The sequence below is a fragment of the Chelon labrosus genome (genome assembly GCF_963514085.1).
Source record: "Chelon labrosus genome assembly, chromosome: 16".
Taxonomy (NCBI): Eukaryota; Metazoa; Chordata; class Actinopteri; order Mugiliformes; family Mugilidae; genus Chelon; species Chelon labrosus.
Genome location: NC_140349.1, coordinates 14318470 through 14339903, shown reverse-complemented (window position 1 = coordinate 14339903; position 21434 = coordinate 14318470). Strand labels below are relative to the sequence as shown.

At 43.5% G+C, this 21434-nt stretch overlaps 1 protein-coding gene across 2 annotated transcripts; it reads right to left on the bottom strand.

Moving 5' to 3' along the window:
- Positions 1–4357: 4357 nt before the first annotated feature.
- Positions 4358–21175, bottom strand: yrk (Yes-related kinase). Of its 2 annotated transcripts, none has more exons than XM_084563251.1 (13): positions 20573–21175; positions 13566–13609; positions 12107–12346; positions 11920–12022; positions 11239–11337; positions 10959–11062; positions 10647–10796; positions 9630–9794; positions 8119–8298; positions 7025–7101; positions 6780–6933; positions 6504–6635; positions 4358–5577 (listed from the first exon to the last, which is right to left on the bottom strand). In XM_084563251.1, exons 3-13 carry the CDS (start codon positions 12321–12323, stop codon positions 5369–5371), a joined length of 1590 nt encoding a protein of 529 aa, XP_084419377.1. In that variant the 5' UTR covers positions 12324–12346; positions 13566–13609; positions 20573–21175; the 3' UTR covers positions 4358–5368. The 2 variants fall into 2 exon arrangements, with proteins under 2 accessions (XP_084419377.1, XP_084419378.1); XM_084563252.1 differs by lacking the exon at positions 9630–9794 and adding an exon at positions 8939–9094.
- Between the last annotated feature and the right edge of the window lie 259 nt (positions 21176–21434).

Sequence of the window (21434 nt, the reverse complement as noted above, 5' to 3'; positions counted from 1 at the left end):
GGGGGGGGGGGGGGGGGTGAGGAGGTAGGTGAGGAAGGACATATAGGAAAGAATGAGTGATAGGGAAAAGTGGAAGAGAGGGAGAGAGTAGAAAAGGGGGCTGAAAGGACTGTTGCATAGGGGGGCAGAGGGGTTAAATGAGGGAGGGAGGCGAGAGAAAAGAGAAGGGGAGATGTCTTCTTTTGAGTCACTGCCTTTGGCGCGGAGGAGCCGTTTTATGAATGTATCGTGTGGGAGGTGACAGAATGGAGCATACAAACACTGCTTACACTAATGCTAAATGCTCGCTGTGTGTGTGGGTGCATGTGTGTATTTGTGTGAGTCTGTTTTTGCGTGCGTGGGAGTCGAACCACTCTTACCTGCCTGTGGCAAAAACCTATTTCACTTCAGGTGACGATTAGATTAATGGCAGTCGTAAAAGACAGGACCTTTCACCCCAAGGACAAAGGAATGACTAATTATTGTTTTCGCCGGTAGTAGCATGTTGCATAGTGAAAATATTAAAAGTGCTTAAATATTAGGAAGATGTCGAGCAAAATCAAAGGTCTTATAGTATATAATGTTTAAAAAAAAAAAAAAAAAAACAGCAGACAGTCACTGTGTACACTGCACACACTAATCTCTGATATGGAAATAAGAGCAAACGAAACATTTAAGTAATTTGCATCTCGACATTCAGTTTACTCTTACAGCCTTAAAGGTAAACTAAAGGAAAGCTCGGACCTCTAGCCAGCTGAATCCTGTCACTGTGAAGAGACGTGACTTGTTTATGTGAATTTCTGCCCTAAAATCAATTTCAGGTACTGCATAATAATGATCCGATTCATTCACAACACTGGTGTAAACCTGGAGCGAAGAGTTCAAAGAGGAGTGCCAGAATGATCTTCAGCTGTCGCTCACAAAACATCTGTGACAAAAAAAAAAAAACCTCTTTGTTGCATTTGACAAATCTTGTACACAGCTAGAAGCCAATTTCGTGAAATGAGACGCTTTGTAGTTATAAGAAGAAGCCCGAGATTGTTTTTGGAGAATCAGCATTTGAAAAGGTTATCCTTTCCGATTCAGACTACTGAAACGCCGACTGATGGCATTGTTTGCGTGTGGCTTCTAACTTGAGATAGAAGATTAATCACAAGACCACAAAGAGTTTCACGTGATGACATTGTCTCTGAAGTGAACCTACTTCTTGTTCAGAACTGATGCGTCGATAAATCCTCCAATCAGACATTCAACAGGTGGCCCCATCCAGAACATAACTCAAAATCCACAAAACCCCGGAAAATCACTGGAAGCCACTAAATATACAGCGCCGTTCAATGTTTCATGTGTCTGTGTGCCTTTCTCCGTGTGTATACTTGAATTTGTCTGTCCATTCTGTCTTCTCCATCTCCATGACGACCTCCATATCAAGAGGACGTCTGACTACGGCAACTTCACATGCTGATAGGCAGAAAGAGAAAACAGGTGATTGGTTGAGCTGTCGGCTGTCATATCAGCAGGGTGTATCCTGCGACTCTGCAACACACACATACACACACACGCACACACACACACACACACACACACACTGACTTGTCTGTGCCATCAACCTACACGCCTACGAACTGCAGCAAGGCGCAAACAAAAGGCACTTCTACACACCACACTTGGAAGTACACACCTGCAAGCATGCACACAAACACACACACACACGCACACACACAGATTTGAGAGACGAGATGTGGTGTGTTAGGTGCGCTGACCCTGCCAATGAGGACAGGAGGAACATCAACGGAGCTACAAGGCCGTTGCTATGACAACTAGCCCCGCTCGCACAGGTAGGAAGCACAATAGGCCTAAGCTGTTATATGTTCACATTCTCTCTGTTTGTCACACACACACACACACACCCACACACACACACACACACACACGGTCATGCACTCAAGACAAGTCTGACAGACAGCGGCTGAGTGCCAAGGTAAGGCCATTTCCTTTTCATTCCAGCATTCAGAGGGTTGAAATTATTCATTTTGTCCAAGTGGACCTGCCAATAAGGGAACTCAGTCTTTAGGCAGCGACTGAGAGAGTGAGACTGTGTGAGCGTGAGACAGACAGGCAGAAAGACAGACAGACAGACAGACAGACTGAGCATCACTCTGCATACTAACAGCACCTGCACTAGGGCAGCCTGTGCACGTCTCTGAGGGGCCCTTAAATAACGAACTGTCACTGCCCAGACACTGACATTGACTTCTCTCATCCTCTCTCCCTCTCCTCTCCCTCAGTTTCTCTGCACTCTTTCTTTTCCTTTGCCCCCCCCCCCCCCCCCCCCCCCCCCCGCTCCCCCCCTCCCACCACTAAACCACAGACAAGAGCTGATAATCACCACCATGAGTATGCCGTGTCTCCAGCCCACCGGCTCTGTTGCCACTGCAGGATATGCTGCTGCTGCTGCTGCTGCTGCTGCTGCTACTGCTGCTGTTGTTGTGTCCTGCCTAACTGCCCCGACAGCTCAGGGGGGCTGCCGAGATCGGAAACCAAGAGGGCTGGATGGATGCTCATCCGGGACTCTCTGTGCCTCCTGTTTACATGTAGGGCAAACATCTGTTCTTCAACACTAGTTGAGGTCACAGTCTCTTATCCTCACTTATATTTGAAATATTAGAAAAGTCCCATCAAACTAACCGACAATAGGGGAATCGAATAAACAAGAGAAAAGCTGTGTGTGTATTTTTGTGTGTGGCAGCAGTGTGTCACTACCTGGGCAGACACTGTATACCGCTGCCCTGCATGTGTACTGTATATGTGTTCAGTGATAATGAGGCTAATGGGTGAAAATATTGAGAATACTCAGAAAAACAGGTGGGGGTACACAGGGTTCATTGCGCGTACATTCAACCACAGTGCGTGTGTGTGCGTGCGTGTGTTTGAACATCACTATTTAAGGTCTAACCACACACGCTGCATGCTCACAGTAAAGCCCAGATGACCCAGTAACACGAGCAGTACGCATGCAAAGCCCCGTCCGGTAACGACATCAATGAGGTTAATATAAAAAATAAATAAATAAATAAAAATAGAAAAAAAGAAGCCAGATGTGCGCAGCTGGCTGAGATGACAGTAAGCACAATTTATTTTTATTTTTTTGGTGTTTTGTACATAAGACGCAGCACGCGCACTCACCAAGGGAGAGAGAGGGAGAGAGAGAGTCTGGGGGCTCGCGCTGCCTGCTGGAGCTGTTGCGGTGTCAACGCTGGCTGGCGCGCCTCGCGGCTCGCGCGGCTGTCGGCGGCGGCGGCGGCGCTCACTCCTCTTCTCGCCCGGGTCACGGAGCCGTTGCCTTGACGGCTGCAGCCGTCAGCGCGCCGCATTTCCCCTTCATCTGAGCTCCCCGAGTCGGAGGCAGATAGTCCTCCCACATCAATGTAAACGCTGTCTCCTCCTGCCGTCGCGCGCCACCGTCTCGTGCAACTCAACGGAAAAACCGCTCCTCTGGCTCACATCAATATCTGCACCCACAAAGACGGGAAAACAAAAAAACAAAAAAAGGGGAGAGATTTTTAAAAAATAAGACAGGGAGCAGGGACGTTGGTTCACAGTCCTCTGTCTAATTAAGGTGCTGACACAACCGCACTCGAGCCCTGTGCTCTGGTTTCGGTGACAGGCACGGGACTCCCCAGTATGCGGGAGGCGAAAATCGACCGTGCGCCCGTGCGTCTCTGCCTCTGCAATTCCAGCTCTCTGTCTCTCGTGCGCCCCAGTCTCCGTTGTGCCTCTCCAACGTGCCTGCCTGTCAAAGCCATCCGGGCACCCGTAAACTGGCTTCGCTTTACACCTCTGGAACCATGGGAACTGTAGTCTTCTAAAGACAGAACTATAAAGATGATGAACTTAGATGGAGAGTGAGACATAAAGCGAGTGGGTGGGGACAAAACATTTTTCAGGGTTTGTCCATAATTCTAATAAATATTAAGTGTTGTTTTGTACTCCTGAAAGCAATGAAGCCTTTGGTATTTTTTTTTAAGTCTATGTTTTAGTCAGTTTTTAAATCTATTGTGACTTTTGAATTGAGTAGTGGTTTTAGTTGCTAGCAGCTGGTCTGCTATTAAAATCATGTTTAAGAAAAAGTCACTATATAGGTTTCTCAGTTTTACACTGGTGAATCCTAATTTTAAATCCAGTCACATTTTAGTTGATCTTAAATTGGAAGTACAACTGTAAGTTCAACTCTATTAAGTGTTGCAAAATGTACAAAATTAGTCCCTGAAAAGTAACATGAAAGCACTTTAGTGAATCTACTAAATGTAAATCTACATTTTTTTAGACAATAAGACATTGTAAATATCCAAACATATATGTAATAAGAGACATGCCATGACTTGGGAACTGTATCTGATCTTTATTGCAATAATGACAGGGGAAACTCAACATGAAGGTTACATTCGTGTCTAAAAAAACATTCATTTCAATCGCTGTCCTTCTGCAGTTCACTCACATTCCTCTTTTTCCTTTATGTCTCACATTTCCCTCCCAATGCATGAAATTTGTATACATGTTAATTAGATATAGAATTCTTTGTGATGTGCAGATATATCTGAGTTAAATTAAAACAACAAACAAAGAGACAATTCCTACAAAATTGCCATACAAAATATCAAAGACAAATAGAGAGCCTTTCCTTACCAACCCATAGACGCTTCTAATGCAGTATTAAAGGTACTTAAAATGTAATTTGACGACTTTAAGGCACATATTGGTCGTAAACCAGTTCCAGGAGTCTCTTTATCTAAGGCCCATGACAAGGATGAAAAGAGTGTTTGTGTCACACTAATCTAGGTCCACCCCGGTCCATGAGGTTCACTGACATTTAATGCAGACTGTATTTTAAAATGTTGTCTGATAACCTGTTGCACCTGTCATCAAATCTGTGTCAACATATTTATTTCAGGCAAACAGTAAATCTACTGAAAGCTCTTCTCAAAAAGAGAAATCAAAGGACCTGAACATATATGGCAGCTGAACAGATCATGTACCCACTCGACTTCCCCCCAGCCCCCAACACAACCATCTACATCTTCTTTCAGTTCCTTGTTGTCATGGTTACAGAGTAAAGCAACATTTCTGCAAGGCCTGACCAGAAGAGCTCCGACTCTGTTCTTGAGCATTGTTAACCGGTCTGTCCTGATCAGGCTGCAGTGATCAGCGACCAAAGGATGGATGCTGTCTTTAAACAATAAAACAAGGCAATGATATGTATGTATATGTCATCAAATACACTGAAAGCATGCATATCTTCTACAGCATGCCTGTCGGTGTATTTGTATGCTTGTGTCCATGTTTGTCTCTTTCCATTTAATTGCTCCATGTCTGTCCTAAACATGTGCGGTCACAGGTTTTCTCCGGGCTGGTACTGCGGCTCTGTGGCGGTGAAGTAATCCTCCAGGAAGGACTGCAGGTACTCAAAGGTGTGCCTCTCGTCGGCCTCCCGCCTCCAGCACTGCACCATCAGTTCATGGAGCGAGGCGGGGCAGCCCGGGGCACAGGGCATCCGGTAGCCCCTCTCCACCTGCTCCAACACCTCACGGTTGTTCATGCCTAAAGAGAGATGGGAGACAAAATGACCGACTAAGCACATTTTGGCTATGGAGAATAAAATAACGAAAATAACACAGTCAGCGAAGTATTCATGAAATATTTGCATTGTAGTTACTTAAAAAGTAGGTATACCATTTGAATTTTAAGAATAATTGTCATTTACTGGCTAATAGTTAGAACATCATTGTATTTTCTTATCCATTTTATGTAATTTTTGTGTATTATTTCTTATTATATGATACTGTTTGTGTTGCTGATAAATCTTCTTCTCACCTTCTGTGAGTTGTGAGCCATCTTCCCTATATACATCTTCCCTTTATATCCATAATAAATCTTTATAATATGTTTCATTACCAGATGGTGCTTCTAAGTTGACTATAGCAGTTCTGTAGAGGGGATTGTTGATCTCAGTAAGACCGGAAATGTTTCAAATTTTTAAATGTATGTGGCAAAACAAAGAAAAGAAAATCCACTGCTATTTTTCAATCAACATCATTTTTCCAAATCAGCTGTTCCTGGTGTAAAAGTAACATTTTGCAAGAATATTGTGATTTGCTGCACCCATTAAAATGAGTGTAAAAGCATATACAGTATAAACAGGAAACTGAGCGATCATGCTAATTTACACAGCGGGGTGGCAGGTGCTTAAGAAGCGGTTATCCCTCCTTCTCCATTTTCTTTTGATGCACTATTGAGCAAGGCGCTTAAGCCATGAAGTCTCCAGTGGAGCTGCTCGGTGACCAGCAGAGTTATAATGAGGTTTGTTTGGTGTGAAAATGTAAGCCAACTTTTCAGCCCTGCTTCAGTTGCAGCTACCTTTCCATATAGTGGCTCAATTCTAATGTAGAAAAACGCCTTATTGTGGAGAATCTTCACTGCCAATAATGCATGTGAAACTGAAATACTGCAAACATATGGTCTAGTACCTGGGTATGGAACGCGTCCCTTAGTGATGAGTTCAGTTAGTAGGATGCCAAAGCTCCAGACATCTGACTTGATGGTGAAGCGTCCATACAGTGCAGCTTCGGGAGCCGTCCACTTGATGGGGAACTTCGCCCCTGAAACCATGGCAACACGGTGAAGATGAATAATCACATAATTGAGATTATGAGGTTATGTATAAACCTATGGACACACTTAATCAGCACATTGTGCAAGCACGTCTCTTTTCTCCTTGTCTTTCTCACAGCACATCCCGGTACCTTGTCGAGCCGTGTACTCGTTGTCCTCAATGAGCCTAGCCAGGCCGAAGTCAGCGATCTTGCACACCAGATTGTCTCCAACGAGGATGTTAGCTGCGCGCAGGTCACGGTGGATGTAGTTCATCCTCTCGATGTATGCCATTCCAGCTGCAATCTGCATGCCCAGAGAGACAAAAAGGTTCTCATTTCTATAGTGAATGTGTACACTTTTCTTTTTGCCAGTGCGTGTTTGTGTCCGTCTTCACCTGTGCAGCCATGTCCACCAGCTGAGGCAGCTTCAGGCTCTGCCCCTCTCCATCTTTCAAGAAGTCCAGCAAACTTCCTGAAAAAGAAAAGAGGCACAAGTAGGATCATGGTAGCCCCGTATGCTTAATGTGGTCAACACAACTTGACACAGTACATCATGGAGAGAGTGTCAAGTATCATTTTTATAAACTGTAGGAGTTTCTTTTAGTGGAGCCTCTTTTCTTGTTTGTTTTTAGTGAATGCTGAAGAATTATTTCGTCTGCCTCCAGGTCACACCAGGCAAGTCAAACGTCACGCTCAGAGAACCAAAGACAATCCCTGGAACTGGTCAGAATTCAGTGTTCTGTCCAGTAAGGGAGGCACTGGGGCTTGAACTCTGGTCTCCCTCATTACAAAACAGTTCCCCTATCACCACCCTTCTGCCAAACTTTTAATGTGCTGAGTAAATTCATTCTCTGTTGACTGTTGTTTGTCTGCTCCTGTTTGTCAGATTTTTGGGACATCTCAAAAATGTAATTCTAAGAAAAAGATGAGAGTTAGGACGGTAGCCAGTTAAAAAATGTATCATTTCTGGGCTCAGTTCTGATCCAAGTGCACAGGCAGAATTTATTAATTTATTTATCTTTATACAAGATAGGACTTCAATTAAAGAAATCTACCATGTGTAGCATAATTATCAAAATATATATTTTACTGAGATTAAAATGGAAAATAATAAAAAAAATCTTGTTTTTGTATTTCTATTGTGCATTTATTAGTTTTATACTAGAATTGAATTGACAAATTGAGAGATGCCCTACGATAGACTGGCGACTTGCCCAATGACAGCTGGGATAGGCTCCAGCCCCCCCGCGACCCTCCAGAGGACAAGCGGTTACAGAGGATGAATGAATGAATAAATGAAATTGAGAGATTGTGTGTCCTTGGCGAACTTTTACAACTACGCATCTCATTTAAGGAAAAACAACACCTGTCAAATTCCTGAGCGACTCACATCTAAGAGTTTAACACCAGGGAGGCTTCCACTCACTATAAGGGCAGCAGTTCATATCTACATTATGTCAAAGTCGTGACAGTTCATTCAGTATGATACCTTGGCTCATGAACTCGGTGATAATGTAAATGGGCTCCTCAGACACAACGGCGTAGAGCTGCACCAGCTTGTCATGACGCAGTCTCTTCATGATCTGAGCCTCCTCCAGGAAGGCCTCGGGGGACATGGTTCCTGGCTTCAGAGTCTTCACCGCTACCTTGGTGGTGCCGTTCCACATGCCTGGCATACAGACAAGTGGCTGTTAGTGCACATACAGACTTAGACACACACAAGCACACACACCAATATTCCTGTTATAGTTATGAGGTGATGGCTGCATGTAAATGTACAGTACATACTACACAAATGGAAACACCCACCACACAGATAAATATAAAAGAGCAGGGTGCATGATGTGTTGTAACAAACGGACGTGTGTGGTCAAACGTTTTGGTGCATGCATATGTTATTTTGGAAAGCATGCATGACGTGACAGGGTGAGATTAGGAGGGGGGGGGGGGGGGGGTTCTGGTCTTACATCAACACCAGCAGCACCTGAGTTACATGGACAGACACAGAGCTCGGCTGGCTTCGGGGAGAAACTGCACGGCTCAGGAACCCAACACACTCAGAATCAGTCAGGGAAAATTTTATGACAGCTTTGACAGAAATTGGTCATAACTGCAAAAACATCCTGTGGGAATTGCTTATGTGTGATTTATTGGAAAAACAAACTTTGCTTACACACTTGGACATAAATGGTCATCCACAGCCAGACACTGAGCAACAATCTTAGATTACAGGACAGCAGTGGATGCTACAAACGACAGGGCTAGAGGTTTCCCTCTAAGTCTACGAAGGCTGGCAGTGTCAGTCTCACCCATCCACACGTCCCCAAAGCAGCCCTGTCCTAGCTTCCTTTGCAGGGACAGCGTTTCCCTCGGTACCTCCCAGGCGTCTCGCCCAAGACCCAAGGTGAGTGGGGTGGAGTTGGGACAAGGGTGTGTCAGGTAATAACACAGCCCGTCATTAGTTCCTAAGAGGAAGAGGAGGAAGTACAGTAGGTGCCCAAGAGGGTGGAGATGAAGGAAAGAGAGAAGAGGAGCGGGTGATTGAAAATGGGAGAAAAGAGGGTTTGTGAGGGGTGGAAAGATGGAAGAAAGATGGGTGGGGGGTGACATAGAGATGAGGTGAGATGATGAAACATGCACATGCAACCACGGGGGAGGAGGGAAGCAACTCTGCACACCTGAATGCAAAACATGAACTAATTTGTATTCATTTGAAGATGGCTCTTGCATATTTTTAAAGCATTTGTCTGAGACTACTACTGCAGACTACAATTCGGATGCCTGTTTTCGATGCCTGTGTGATCTGATCCGCAGGTGCTTTTATTGAAGGTATAGGCAGACAACACAGACAGATAACAGGGCTTTACAGTGACTGTTGGTAAGGCCTCCACAACAAGTTTACAGATGTTATGTGTCCCTGCTGCTGTTTCAACATTTTTCTATTCAGGTGTGCTTCCGCTGTTACCTCTTCCTCCTTCAACACAACCCCACCAGTCCTACCCATCCAGACTTCTCCGAACTGCCCATTGCCCAGTTTCTTAATCAGCTGGAGAGATTCGCGGGGAATCTCCCACATATCCTTGGTCTTCACTGATAAGTCGGCCAGCTTAGGCATACCCCGCTTACAGCTGCCAATCAAACGGCAGCAGAGTCCCGCTGCTCTCTCTGAGAGAGAGAGGTAAGACAAACAGACGGGGAAAAGAAAACAGAGCCGGGGCAGAGACACAGAAAGAACGAGACAGGTTGCTTATGTGCTTATGCAATTGACAAGCGAACTATAAAGTACAAAGGCACAAAGAAAGTTCAGCACAACAGTCATAAACAGAATCAGCACCACGAGCAGACACAAAACAAGCAGCACAGGGTCAGTGTAGTTAATAATAACTGCTATGCTGTACAGTATATTGTCAAATCTCTGAGGTTGTTTTGATGATCACAAAGTGCAGGATAGTTCCTAAATCAGTGCGCGCCACTAGGGGGCGGACTTACACTGACAGAGATAAGAGGAAGTGGAGGGAGTGAACCATGCAGTCTGTGGTGTGAACCCTTCTTGTCACACAAACTCCACATGAAGCTTGAGAAGTCACAAATGGTCAGTATTTAGAGGTTCTTACTTACGTAAAAGGGCAAATGTATTTTAAGTACTCATTAGGCATATCCGTACCCTCACAAATTAACACCTATATTACATCAGTAGGTTATTTTCTCTGATGCAACAACATGTAAGCATCATCTTAATATTGTAGCTGGTTGTAGTGGAGCTCAGACTACAAAGAGAAGTTAACAATTGCGGCGGAGTCAAAGTATAAAAAGGAAATATTGCAAGCACCGCCATGTCGCACAGAAGGCTCCTCGACTCAGTACAAACCGTAGGAGATTTAAAGCGCTTGTTGAACTACAATGCAACAAAGCAAAGCAAATTTAGGCTTAAAGCCCTAAAAGCAGGAGGTCTGCAAAATGAACACACTGAATGAAAGACTGAAAAAAAGAGGATGAATTTGTTTTTTGTTTGTTTACCTGTGTAGTGCTCTACCAGCTGCTGCACAGTGTCAAACTGTGATCTGGTGGTGATGTAGTAGCCACCGCTGTCTAATTTACGAATCTTATAATGTTTGACATGGTCTCCCTTGTTGTCGTCCCAGTCACGGATGGACAGAGAGTACGCACCTGCAAAGACATGTAGGAAGTTGAGAGGAAGAAGGAAGGACAGAAAATCATAGATTGGGTTAAAGTGACAGCCAGTCAGAGGGAACAGTCGAAAGCTTGTATATTCAGAGAAGTTAGCCACTTTTAAATGTAAAGGTGCGTTTGAATGTGTGACAGCCTCACCCTTGGTGGTCTCGCTCTCTCGTATGAGAAAAGTTCCCCTCTGGTTGCCCTGACCCAGTAGCTGTCTCTCCGCATCCTTCCTCCCCATCTTCCCGAAATACCACCTGTCACCATGACAACACCACATGTGTCACCACAGCAACAGCTCACATCACTTGACCTCTGCCTTCAGACTTCATGTCAATCATTGTGCAGCTTAAACTGTCAGTGCTGGAGCGAACACGGCTTTCACTACTGTGCCTGGGCTCGTGTGTGTGTGTGTGTGTGTGTGTGTACTCACTCTTCGGCTTGTATGGAGTCGACAGGAGCTACGTAGTTGGAGGGGATGTAACCCGATTTGCCGGTGTCCAAAGAGCGAGCTTCCCACCAGTCGCCCTCTCTACAAAAATCACACATAAACGTTTGGTTTGAGAGATGCAAAACATCACATTCATACTGTAAATGTCAGCAGCCACAGTGGTCAGACGAGTCAGCCCACAGGAAAAGTAAAGCAGTTTACCAATCAGACCACTTCCAAGAAACTAAGCAGAAGATTGAAAAAGAAGATGACTGTGTGTGAACGTTTGCCGTGAAAGTAACTCCAAACACCTCTGCTAGCTGCAAACTTAACTGAAAACATCATCACATAAATCAACAAAATGCAGAGCAAAATGTTTTTCAAGAGCATAAGCTTGTCGTCATTGCCAGCAGCAGCTGAGACCTCTGACAGTTCGCAGTGTTAATGGGTGCCATTTAATTGCAGCCTGCGGAGTTTAATGTATGCAAACAAAATTAATTACCTTTCGGAAATCATAACTGATCCAATTTAACACAGATCACATCCACAGTGTCTGTTGTTTTAATGACTAATATATTTCTATGCGTTACTGCAGCCCTATCAGAGGTGCTTATTCGTATGAAAACAGTATCTGTCAACACATGTGATTTGAGTGCAGTTATGTTTGTGTACACTGGTACTCACGTGTTGTTGATGATTTGGAATTTCTCTCCCTTCTGGAAAGTGAGGTCATCTTCAGTACGAGCATCATAGTCATACAAAGCTATAAAGAGAGTGACTCCACCACCTGCATTGACGCACAATGAGAGAATGATCAGTTTCCAGATGTAACGTTCAGAAATATTGTACGGTGGTCTGATTCTGGTCCTACATGTTATGCCTCCGGACCGCTGTGGGTTAGGGTTCGAGAATATGTTGGGCTTGTTGTAGTCTGGGATGACCGAGGTGGGGTCAGGAGAGAAATGGTCCTGGGGAGAGGATGGCGACAACCCTCCATCTGTATTGCTAGGACACAGATCTGTAAAGTTTCCTGCTGATGCTGCTATGGCTTTGGCAGGCTTCTTCTGTTTGCAACAGGTACACCCCATAATAACCAGCACGAAGACGACGTCTGTGAAAGTAACAGTAACATCACGCAGTGGTCACGGTGAAATACACAGGACTGTTTGTCTTCTCTTCATTGCTGTTTGATAATGGATAATGATAACACCCTCCACAATGACACAAACAAACATATTAGACATGTTAGTCAAGCCAGTGTAGCCAGTTTATTGTAACCATTACTTCCTCTGTGAATTATCGTTAAGCTAGTGTAAAAACAGGAAATCAATCGCAAAATAGTTAGTGATAGTATTATAATGTGTTAGAAACAATGAATTATATTTTAATCTGGCGCTTACTAACTGTCAATCTGGATCTAGGGGCGTTATTTTGTAATGAACAGAGCACTCAACAGCAGAGGTTGAGAAAAATCTTATTTAAAGTCAATAGCAGGCCTTACACTTAATTTTTCATTATGCAGCGTTCAATACACATCATAGGTATGAAGTCAGAACTTAATGTCGTATTTAATTTGGAGAAAAGACCACGGCTGCTTTGTTGCATTTTTAGCATTTTAGCATTTCTGTGTTGACAAAACACAGAATGTGCATGAAGTTTACTTAACAGTGGGTTTAGTCTCAGTGAGTGGTGAAAGCTTGCGTGAACACAGACGATACACAAACTCATTTTAAAAGGTAAGTTGTTGTTCGGTGGAAGGCAAAAGGTGGCTTAAAGTCACCAGGAAGGAAGTCTGACCTATAGTGGCATTTTCTCTACTTTTTGAGAGAATAGCTCCCAATGCTGCGTTTGAATGCAGCATTTAGACGCCACATGTTTCAAACTTCACATCCCCAGTTTCTAAGTTTGCACATTTTAAGCCTCGACTGTAACCCACTTGTGACCCTAATGATTTGTCAAATTGCATCATCGCAGGTGACGTAACATTAGAGCTGTTTCCACTGGCTGTGTAGCACAGTGCGTGAAGAAGTAAACAACATGCATTTAACAACATCACTTGCTTAATTAACTATATAGGATGAAATAATATCAGAATTAATCACTAAGTTATTCTAAATCCTGTCTGTACCCGAGACTCCAAACACAAGCTGGTAGAAAGTGAAAGTAGAACACATTAACAACATAGAGGGGGTGAAAAAAGAAACTATAGAGAACTGCGAAGAGAGAAGTAACTAACTTTAGATAAAAAACTGAACTTCCCTCGAGCAGGAGGAGGAGGAAGAAGAGGGGGTGGGGGTAAGGTGGGAAGAGAAGTTAACTTTTTTTCTCACCTGATGTCTTCCTCTGTCAGATCATCTGTCAGTCACCATCGCCACTGGAAAAAAAAAAAGGAGGGGAAGAGGTGAGTGACAAGGGCTGGAATGAGAAAGCAGGGCAAAGAGAGGATGACTGGCAGGGAGCCAGAGAGGAAAAAGGTGGAGAATGTGCGAGAAAGGCTCAAGAGCAGTAAAGCGTGAATTGAGAGAGAGAGAGAGAGAAAGAGAGGCATGAAGGCGGACACAAGGAGACAGAAGTTCGAAAAAACTGAGTCAGAGACGGTCCGAGATAAAGAGAGACAGAGAGAGATGTGAGGTTAGCCACTTCCCTTTTTTTCTTTGCTGTTCTGAGATGGCGCAGTCAGTCATTCTCTCTGGTCACCAGCTGTGTGACTGCGCCTGAACGTGTGTGGGTGTGTGTGGTGAAATAAACCCGTAAATGTCACCAGTGGACAGGGGTAAACGAAAGAAAGTGACTGCCACTGTTGCTCTGAAACGTGTTTCGCAAAGATCATCGCGCTGATGGACACACACGTACGCAATCCTGACTTCCAGTTTCAAAGGAGCCACATTGTTTCAGTAGAACATGTTGACAAAGCAAAAGCTTGGAGCAACATCAAGAGGAAATAACACGCAGAGAGAGGAGACCGTAAAACATTTTCATTGCGTGAGGAGACCCCTGCACAGTCATCAACATCAGCTTTCCTGTTCAACATTCATGTTGATCTCTTCAGGAAAACCTAAACCCCTACTGCCAAGCGCCGTTCTCAGTGCGTGACTTTCTTTAGTTGGCCAGGTGACACTAAAAGGGACGTCTAGTTTAATGCAAAAGATAACCTGTACGAATTGCTCTTCTGTCCAATATGAAGCTGCTAGAAGCGGCAGCTGGTTAGCTAAACTTTAAAGGTCCAGTGTGACAGATTTAGGTGAGATCATAGATTGCACCCAGATCTTCTTTTCAAGCGCGTAGGGGAATCTTTGTTGGCTGCCACTTGAATGTAAACATGTGACATGTCCTCTCTAAATACGGTGTTTGCATTGTCCGTTCTTGGTTACTGTAGAAATATGGCAGCGCATCACAAAGGGCTTTGTGGAAGAAGACATGTTCCCTATGTAGATATCAATAGCTCACTGTAAGCTAAAAAAAAACCATCAATTTATAGCTCCAGGTGATTACACACTAATAAAAACATAACTTTAAATACATTTATAGATTTATACATATATTCATTCTGCTAAAATATCCTCCCAAATCCTACACGCTGGACCTTTATTTAACACCGAGTCTGGAAACAGCTGGTGCACGTGTCTCAGATATTAACACAAGCAAACAAAGTCAACAGTGCAGAAATTAACATGCTATATCTTGTTTGTTTAATCTGCACATATGATTTATTTTAATTAATGTCGTTATAATATAATAACCAATAACTCCTTACCTTTGTGAAGGTTATTGTGTTCAGCAGCTGTTTTTTGAACTCCCCCGATGACAAGTTAAGTCATAACTAACAAAGAATTATCTCATTCCAGATTCTAAATGTGATGATCTGTTGGTTTTCTTTGTCTCATGTGACTGAATATGTTTAGACCTTGGACTGATGCCCAGACAAACTGAGTGATCAGATGATGTCATGTTGGATTTTTGGTAAATTGTGTGGAACTGTGTTTACTAACATTTTACGGCATTTTGGTCAGAAAAAATAATTGACTTGATTCTGATTCACCCTTATGGTCATTTGGAATCTTTAGTCTACCCTCCTTGATTATAACAGGGTCGACAAAATATCAGAAACACCTGTCAGTATAAGTCCACAAAATTGAACAAACGGCTGCAAACTGGCAACCTTTCGAGCTGACTCTAGGCTACATTAACCCCACCTATACTGAGGAATGTGGGGGGGGGGAGTCACACAGGGGAAGAACAATACAAGTTATGGCAGTGACGGATGAAAAAACGAAAGTAATTCTAATTTATTACGGTTAAAAATAGAGAGCCGAGCTCCTCGTGAACGGCGCTGAATCTGTTGAAATTCCTCAAAATTCCTTGAAAATCTGTAAAGCGACAGAAGCTATTATGGGCTACATCCAGAATAGTCTGTCGCTCACTCAGAGCAAAATATGCAAAAGCTTCACGTGTGCAGATTCCCGCACGCACACACACACACACTCGTTCACTATCGGGCTGGCCATCATGAGAGCTGCAGGAAGTTAGCCCTGTTAGGGTTTCCTGTCCACCCCTCACAAGGCTCCCCCCTTTTCCTGGAAACTCAGGACAGAGTACATCCACACACATCCACACAAAGCAGCTGCAGTGCAACAAAGACCCCCAACACACACATGTTTTCCTCCCTGTTGCTGCTGTACTCTACTCAGTGCCAACACCCCTCCGCCCGTAGCCTTTCATTTTCCCTCTGTCCACCCTTGCTGCTGACTTCCTTCTTATTCTGATGAGCCACAGAATGCAGAAGTGACAGACGGCGCAAAAGATGCCTGTTCTCTTTCATCCTTATCTTTCTGCTGACCTTTCTCGCATCTTCTCCTTTTTTCACGGATTAGAAGATAACCACAGACACGGCTGACACAATCACACAAAAGTATTCCCGCACACACTGGGGAGTGTTTGTCAGGGCGGCAATACAAGTCATTGTTCTCATACAGGTTCCTGTTGACCAGATATTCTTGACTGTCTTCCTCTCTGCACGCAGAAGTTGTCATAAATCATACATAGCGTCTAATAATTATGTTAGCCGTAAGTGTTTGTGACAAATAAAAAATAACATATGAAAATAAATTCATACTTCAATAAAGCGACACAGCCCAAAGCAAGCACCTGTCGCGGGGCAGAATGAAACACAAACCAGAGACTGTAAGTTCTCCTCACACCAACGTGTGCTTTGTGGCAATGATTTGGTTTTATGTTTCAATCCGCCTCAAACATTAGACGCACTAGAGTAAAGTGTGAGTGTATGCGAGTGTGTGGGCGTGCAGTTGTATTGTTGAGTGGTACAGTGGGGGTTGCACTGTAGATTTGTTCACTGCACACTTGTTGCCACTTTTTACGTGCTTGTGTCAGATGAACCAGAGTAAATACTAAAAACCAGAATGTAGTGAAGAGCCGTCTGAGTTCCTCTTTGTTTCTTCAAACCAAATAACGTAGAATTACATCTAGCCCGAATAAAGCACATTTAAGAAGTTTTTAAGATTAGCGATATAGACGCATACACTGCCTTTCAACTTGTCTGAAATACGATGTTGTACGAACAACAGGTCATAAACATTAAGTCTTCACAACACATCCACTATTAAACGATGAAAGGTTGTGGGTGGAGGGGTGCCCCTCGCCCGAAAACATTAACTTCCCAATCACACTCATTCCACTGAAGTATCTTGCAGTTACGTCAAAACTTAACTTTGTTACAGTGAGCGGCTGGTGACTGTCAAAGCTGATTTTTATAGCATCTGGTAAATACCAGAAAAAATAATTATAATACGCGAAACAGAAGCTGCTTCCTCTGGTGGGGAGGTGTGTGGTGTCGGTTTGTGATAAGTCTGTCTACAACAAAAGGCACCTCTACAGCGCAGGCTAATAAGTCACATACAGTATTTTTAGATTTCAGTCTTCACATCATTTTGACATTTAAGCATCTTTTCTTTTTTCGCACCACATGCAGTTTCATGTTTGACAGGCTCGGCTGAAAACGACTTTCTCTGGAAATACTACCAAAGAGACTGTTCCTAAAAGCTGTGCAACATGTGCAGCGTCTCTGGGAAGAGTTGAATTTTTTGACATTATCTTTTAATGCGGTGAAGCCGCAGAAATACCAGAAACTCAGAACAGCATGCAGCTGCATGTCGGTTTGGTAATTTAGCAAATCAGCCCTTTAAGTAGAACCTATTACAGAGCAGAAGCAACAGAGAAACTACTGTGCTATTTTAAAAGTCACAATAATTAAAAGTCGCAGTTCCTCATATCGTCCATTACAACAGTGAAAGGCCTGGACTCATATTGTCCAGTAGTCAGAGCATAGAGGAAACAGTAGATCCAGAAAGTGTCCAGACCCCTTCACATTTTGAGCTCATTTTAAACTAATAAAATTGCACCGTTCAAGTAAATAAAGTTTTTTTTCATTTATTTCATTAATTTCATTCTGACGATATAATTTGCTAGTGTGCGAAGTTCTTTTGGCAACAATTACATGTCGGAGCCTTCTTGGATGGCTATCTTCAAGATGTTTTTGCATCTGTATTTAGGCAGATTCTCTCAAGCTTGCTTAGACCGGACGGAAGCATCTTAAGGTCTGTGCTTTGGGCGGGCTCCTCTTAAAGATGTCCCCTATGTTGTTTTGTCAACGCTTTGTCAACCTCTCTATATTTAGTTGCGTTCATCCGTCACTTAATTTTCAACAGCTTCTGTGAAAAGCTACCTCCATAGCATGATGTAGGCACAACCAGAGAGTCGGTGACCCTGGTGCTGGTGTTCGCCAGACACAGCGCTAAGAGTTCTTCCCAAAATGTTTAATTGTGAACGCATCATAGCACAGAATCTGCTTTGTCTATCTGAATGATCGAATAATAATTCAAAATGAAATACAGCACGAAAAGCATGAAAGCAGCATGAAAATACAACACAGCGAAGTGTGTAAAAAGTGTTTCCTGAACCCACTTTATAAAAATACCCCCGTCAATGGGGTTTTATTTATGGTTTCATGAACATGCAGCTAAGCAGCACTTTAATCTTAAGCTTGGTTAAGGCCAGGCTCATTTTAACTACTTCCTTCACAGTACAATGTATAACAATTTATCATATGTAATAAACTGATCAAAGCGATCAACAAATTTATATAAATATATAGGAATATAAGCACAAAATAGAAATACGTAATTAAAATACTTCAAAAGTTGTACTCGACAAGTACCCAGAGTACCAGTAATTTAGTTAGTTACTTTCCAAAACTTCAGGACAGAATATTTGTTCACTTTAAACAATATAAGGAAGCAAATAAATTCCGACTCAAAAACCGCAAGCACACATTCAGTGCATTCTTATAAAATCACAATAACACCGCCCTCCATCACCATCGTCACGCTCACAAACATCCAAATCCAAATGACACACCCTTTCCTGCACAGTGGACTACAGATAAGCTGCTCCCAGCGGGAAAATCCACTGTAGCAACACAGGAGCACTCAAACACATACGAGATCGTTAGATCTGTAGTGTTTTAGTTTTCTTTACTCAAGTTCTGTTCTAAGCTCAGACTTTCTCCACCCTTCCTCCTCCTCATCTCTTTTTCTTACCTTTTCTTTCTCTCACCCCTCTCTCTCTCTCTCTCTCGCTCTCTCTCTCTCTCCGATTCTCTCCCTCATCAGCAGGAAACTCCACAGGATGCAGAATGTGAGCGGGACAGGAATGATAGGACAATGGGAAGCAAGCTGTCACCGAACCCTCACACACTTAACACGCACACACTCATAGAGTGCGCACACACACTCTCTAAGAGAAAGGACAGGGAGACGGAGCTGGAAAGGAGCAGTGGAAAAGTAAGGTGTCTCGGTTGTCAGGATGTCCTGTTTCCACATGATGTCATCATATCCTCCACATAGAGAGGACTGAGCTGTCTTGTTACATACATGAACATTTACGAACATTTACGTGATCTTACTTCTTAAACATGAAGAACTCAAGGATGATTTCTGAGAGTGTCAACAGACTTCCTCAAGTCGTGAAAACATGTAGAGCCACTCATCGCACTAGACACAGCTGACATCCTAAAGATCAGACTGTAGCGGAGCTCATCTTCGAGAACATTCACCTGCTGGAGATCCCGGCTGCTTGACGGGAACACTGCATGAGGATGGTCATGTCCATTTCTAATCCCCCCCCCATTAAAAACATCTCCACACCCCCTTCCTTCCTGCCTTGCCCCAAGGCTAAAGACAGGAACTGACCTCGTAACGAAACAGGAAGTGATGAAGTCCGGGCCTTGAGAGGCCTAATCGCCATTTTCCTCATCCAACCCTAAAGACTCCAGGAAAACTCCTTCACAGCCTTTCAGAAAACTTCACAGAGTTCGCGTAGAAACAAATGTTTACGCTGATTAAAGAAAATGAATGATCACGCAACCTGATTACATCCCAGGAACAGACACCTGCATGGGATCATATTAAACAGCTCAGATTGTTGGATATGTTGAGGAAACAGGCAGCCTGGCCTTTTCCTCAAGGTGGTTTCCTGCCTGTCAAATAAATCACATTCACATTTAGTGGAGAGAGGTTTTAGATCTTAAGCGTAAATGATAATTTGGGAATGTGTCTATAGAAGATGTGCGACACAGGGCCCAGCTTCCTCCATAAACCCTGTCATTTTTCTTACACTACAAATATCATAATAATATAATTGTTCTAAACCTTGTCAGTCTTTGGCAGAAAAGCATCCCACATTGATGGAGCTGTAACTAACTTCTGGTAAGTTCCACTCTTTCAATAATGCAATGCTGGCTGTTTGATTTCTAAATACCACGATCTGTGGTTACTGTCCAGTACCAAGAGTGGAAGTAGGCCTACACGGTTGCACTTCATTAACTTCTCACAGACATCTAACTTCCTTTTATTTAACAGCCACCCCAGAGTTATCTGATGTTCACAAAAACCTAAATGAACAAGTGATCCGGCCGCTCAGTTAAAAACACGCAAAGGACACTGATGTGAAGGTGTTGGACTGCTGAATAAAAAAAACAAAAACATAAAACGTATGTAGGTCTGTGCGATACTTTCAGTGTCCTTTTAACTCGATTAAATTTAGTCTTGATTCTGGGCGAGTTCCTCCAGACACAAATACCAAAGCAGCAAAGTTCATTTAACAGCAAATGAAGGAAAAGGAAGGAAAAGGAAGGAAATATCCACACAAATCGTTAAAAAAAGAAAAGCAATGGCAGCTCTTCAAAAACGGTTTTTAATTGTAGTAATATGACAAATATTGTTAGGTGTTCGGGTATTATGTGATAAACGGAGCAGAGACTTACCTGGCCGAGAAGAGGCTGTTATCCAGGGGAATCCTGGATGCGGACGGAGCTGAGTGGGAGCGCTGTCCGGTGGCTCGAGGGGCGCACGGAGAAAAGTCGCGCGCTGCTGCTGCTGCTGCTGCTGCGGCTACTCTGAAAAAGTAACAAGTGAGCGCGCGCGGCGTCCGGAAGGCACGGGGAAAGCAACTTCACGCGCACAGTAAGGTCCAGCCCAGAGGAAGGCGCGCGTGCAGCGGATGCTTGAACTGTATATAGTAAATTCAGCAGTGGGCAATAGGAATATTACTATCCTTCTATCAGAGCAGGCGGACGAATGATGGCGGATGTACCAAACAGGTGCAAGGACTAGACATCGTCTGTAACAGCCACCCGACCACAATTAACAAAGACAGTTTTAATTCCGCATTCATTAAGGAGTCGGAGCAAGCAGCAGGCTGACGATAAAGTAGGTTGCGGAAAAGTACTCCAGTAAAGTTTTTGTTGTTTTTGTAGGTATAAGTTTAAAAAAAAATAATAATAAAAATACCTACTTCGAGCAAATGTGGAAGTTTGCAGAAACCGTAACTCCGGATTCAGCCGACTGTAACCGGCAGTCTGGGCGTCTTGATGATATGCAAGTGCAGGATGGGACGCCACACATTGACTCATTCAGTGTCAGTTACAGGAAGACTGAGACGTGTGATATCCGCGTAGCTACAAAAAAAAAAAAAAAAAAAAAAAAAAAAAATAGACCCGTACCGCAATTAGATTCATGTGTGAAGTTGTTCGCCTTTGGGTTGTCGAGCTGTTCTTCATATTTCAGAAATGAAACCGTGTGTACTACCAAGCTGTTAGAATTCATCCTGAAGGATATTTCTACCTG

Excerpts from the sequence above, each read along its gene's own strand:
- yrk (XM_084563251.1), bottom strand. The coding sequence starts at position 12,323 with ATGGGGTGTACCTGTTGCAAACAGAAGAAGCCTGCCAAAGCCATAGCA. Across the intron at positions 6,636-6,779 it reads CGAGTACACGGCTCGACAAG|GGGCGAAGTTCCCCATCAAG; the intron begins GTACCGGGATGT and ends CCATGGTTTCAG. Across the intron at positions 5,578-6,503 it reads GGGACGCGTTCCATACCCAG|GCATGAACAACCGTGAGGTG; the intron begins GTACTAGACCAT and ends ATCTCTCTTTAG.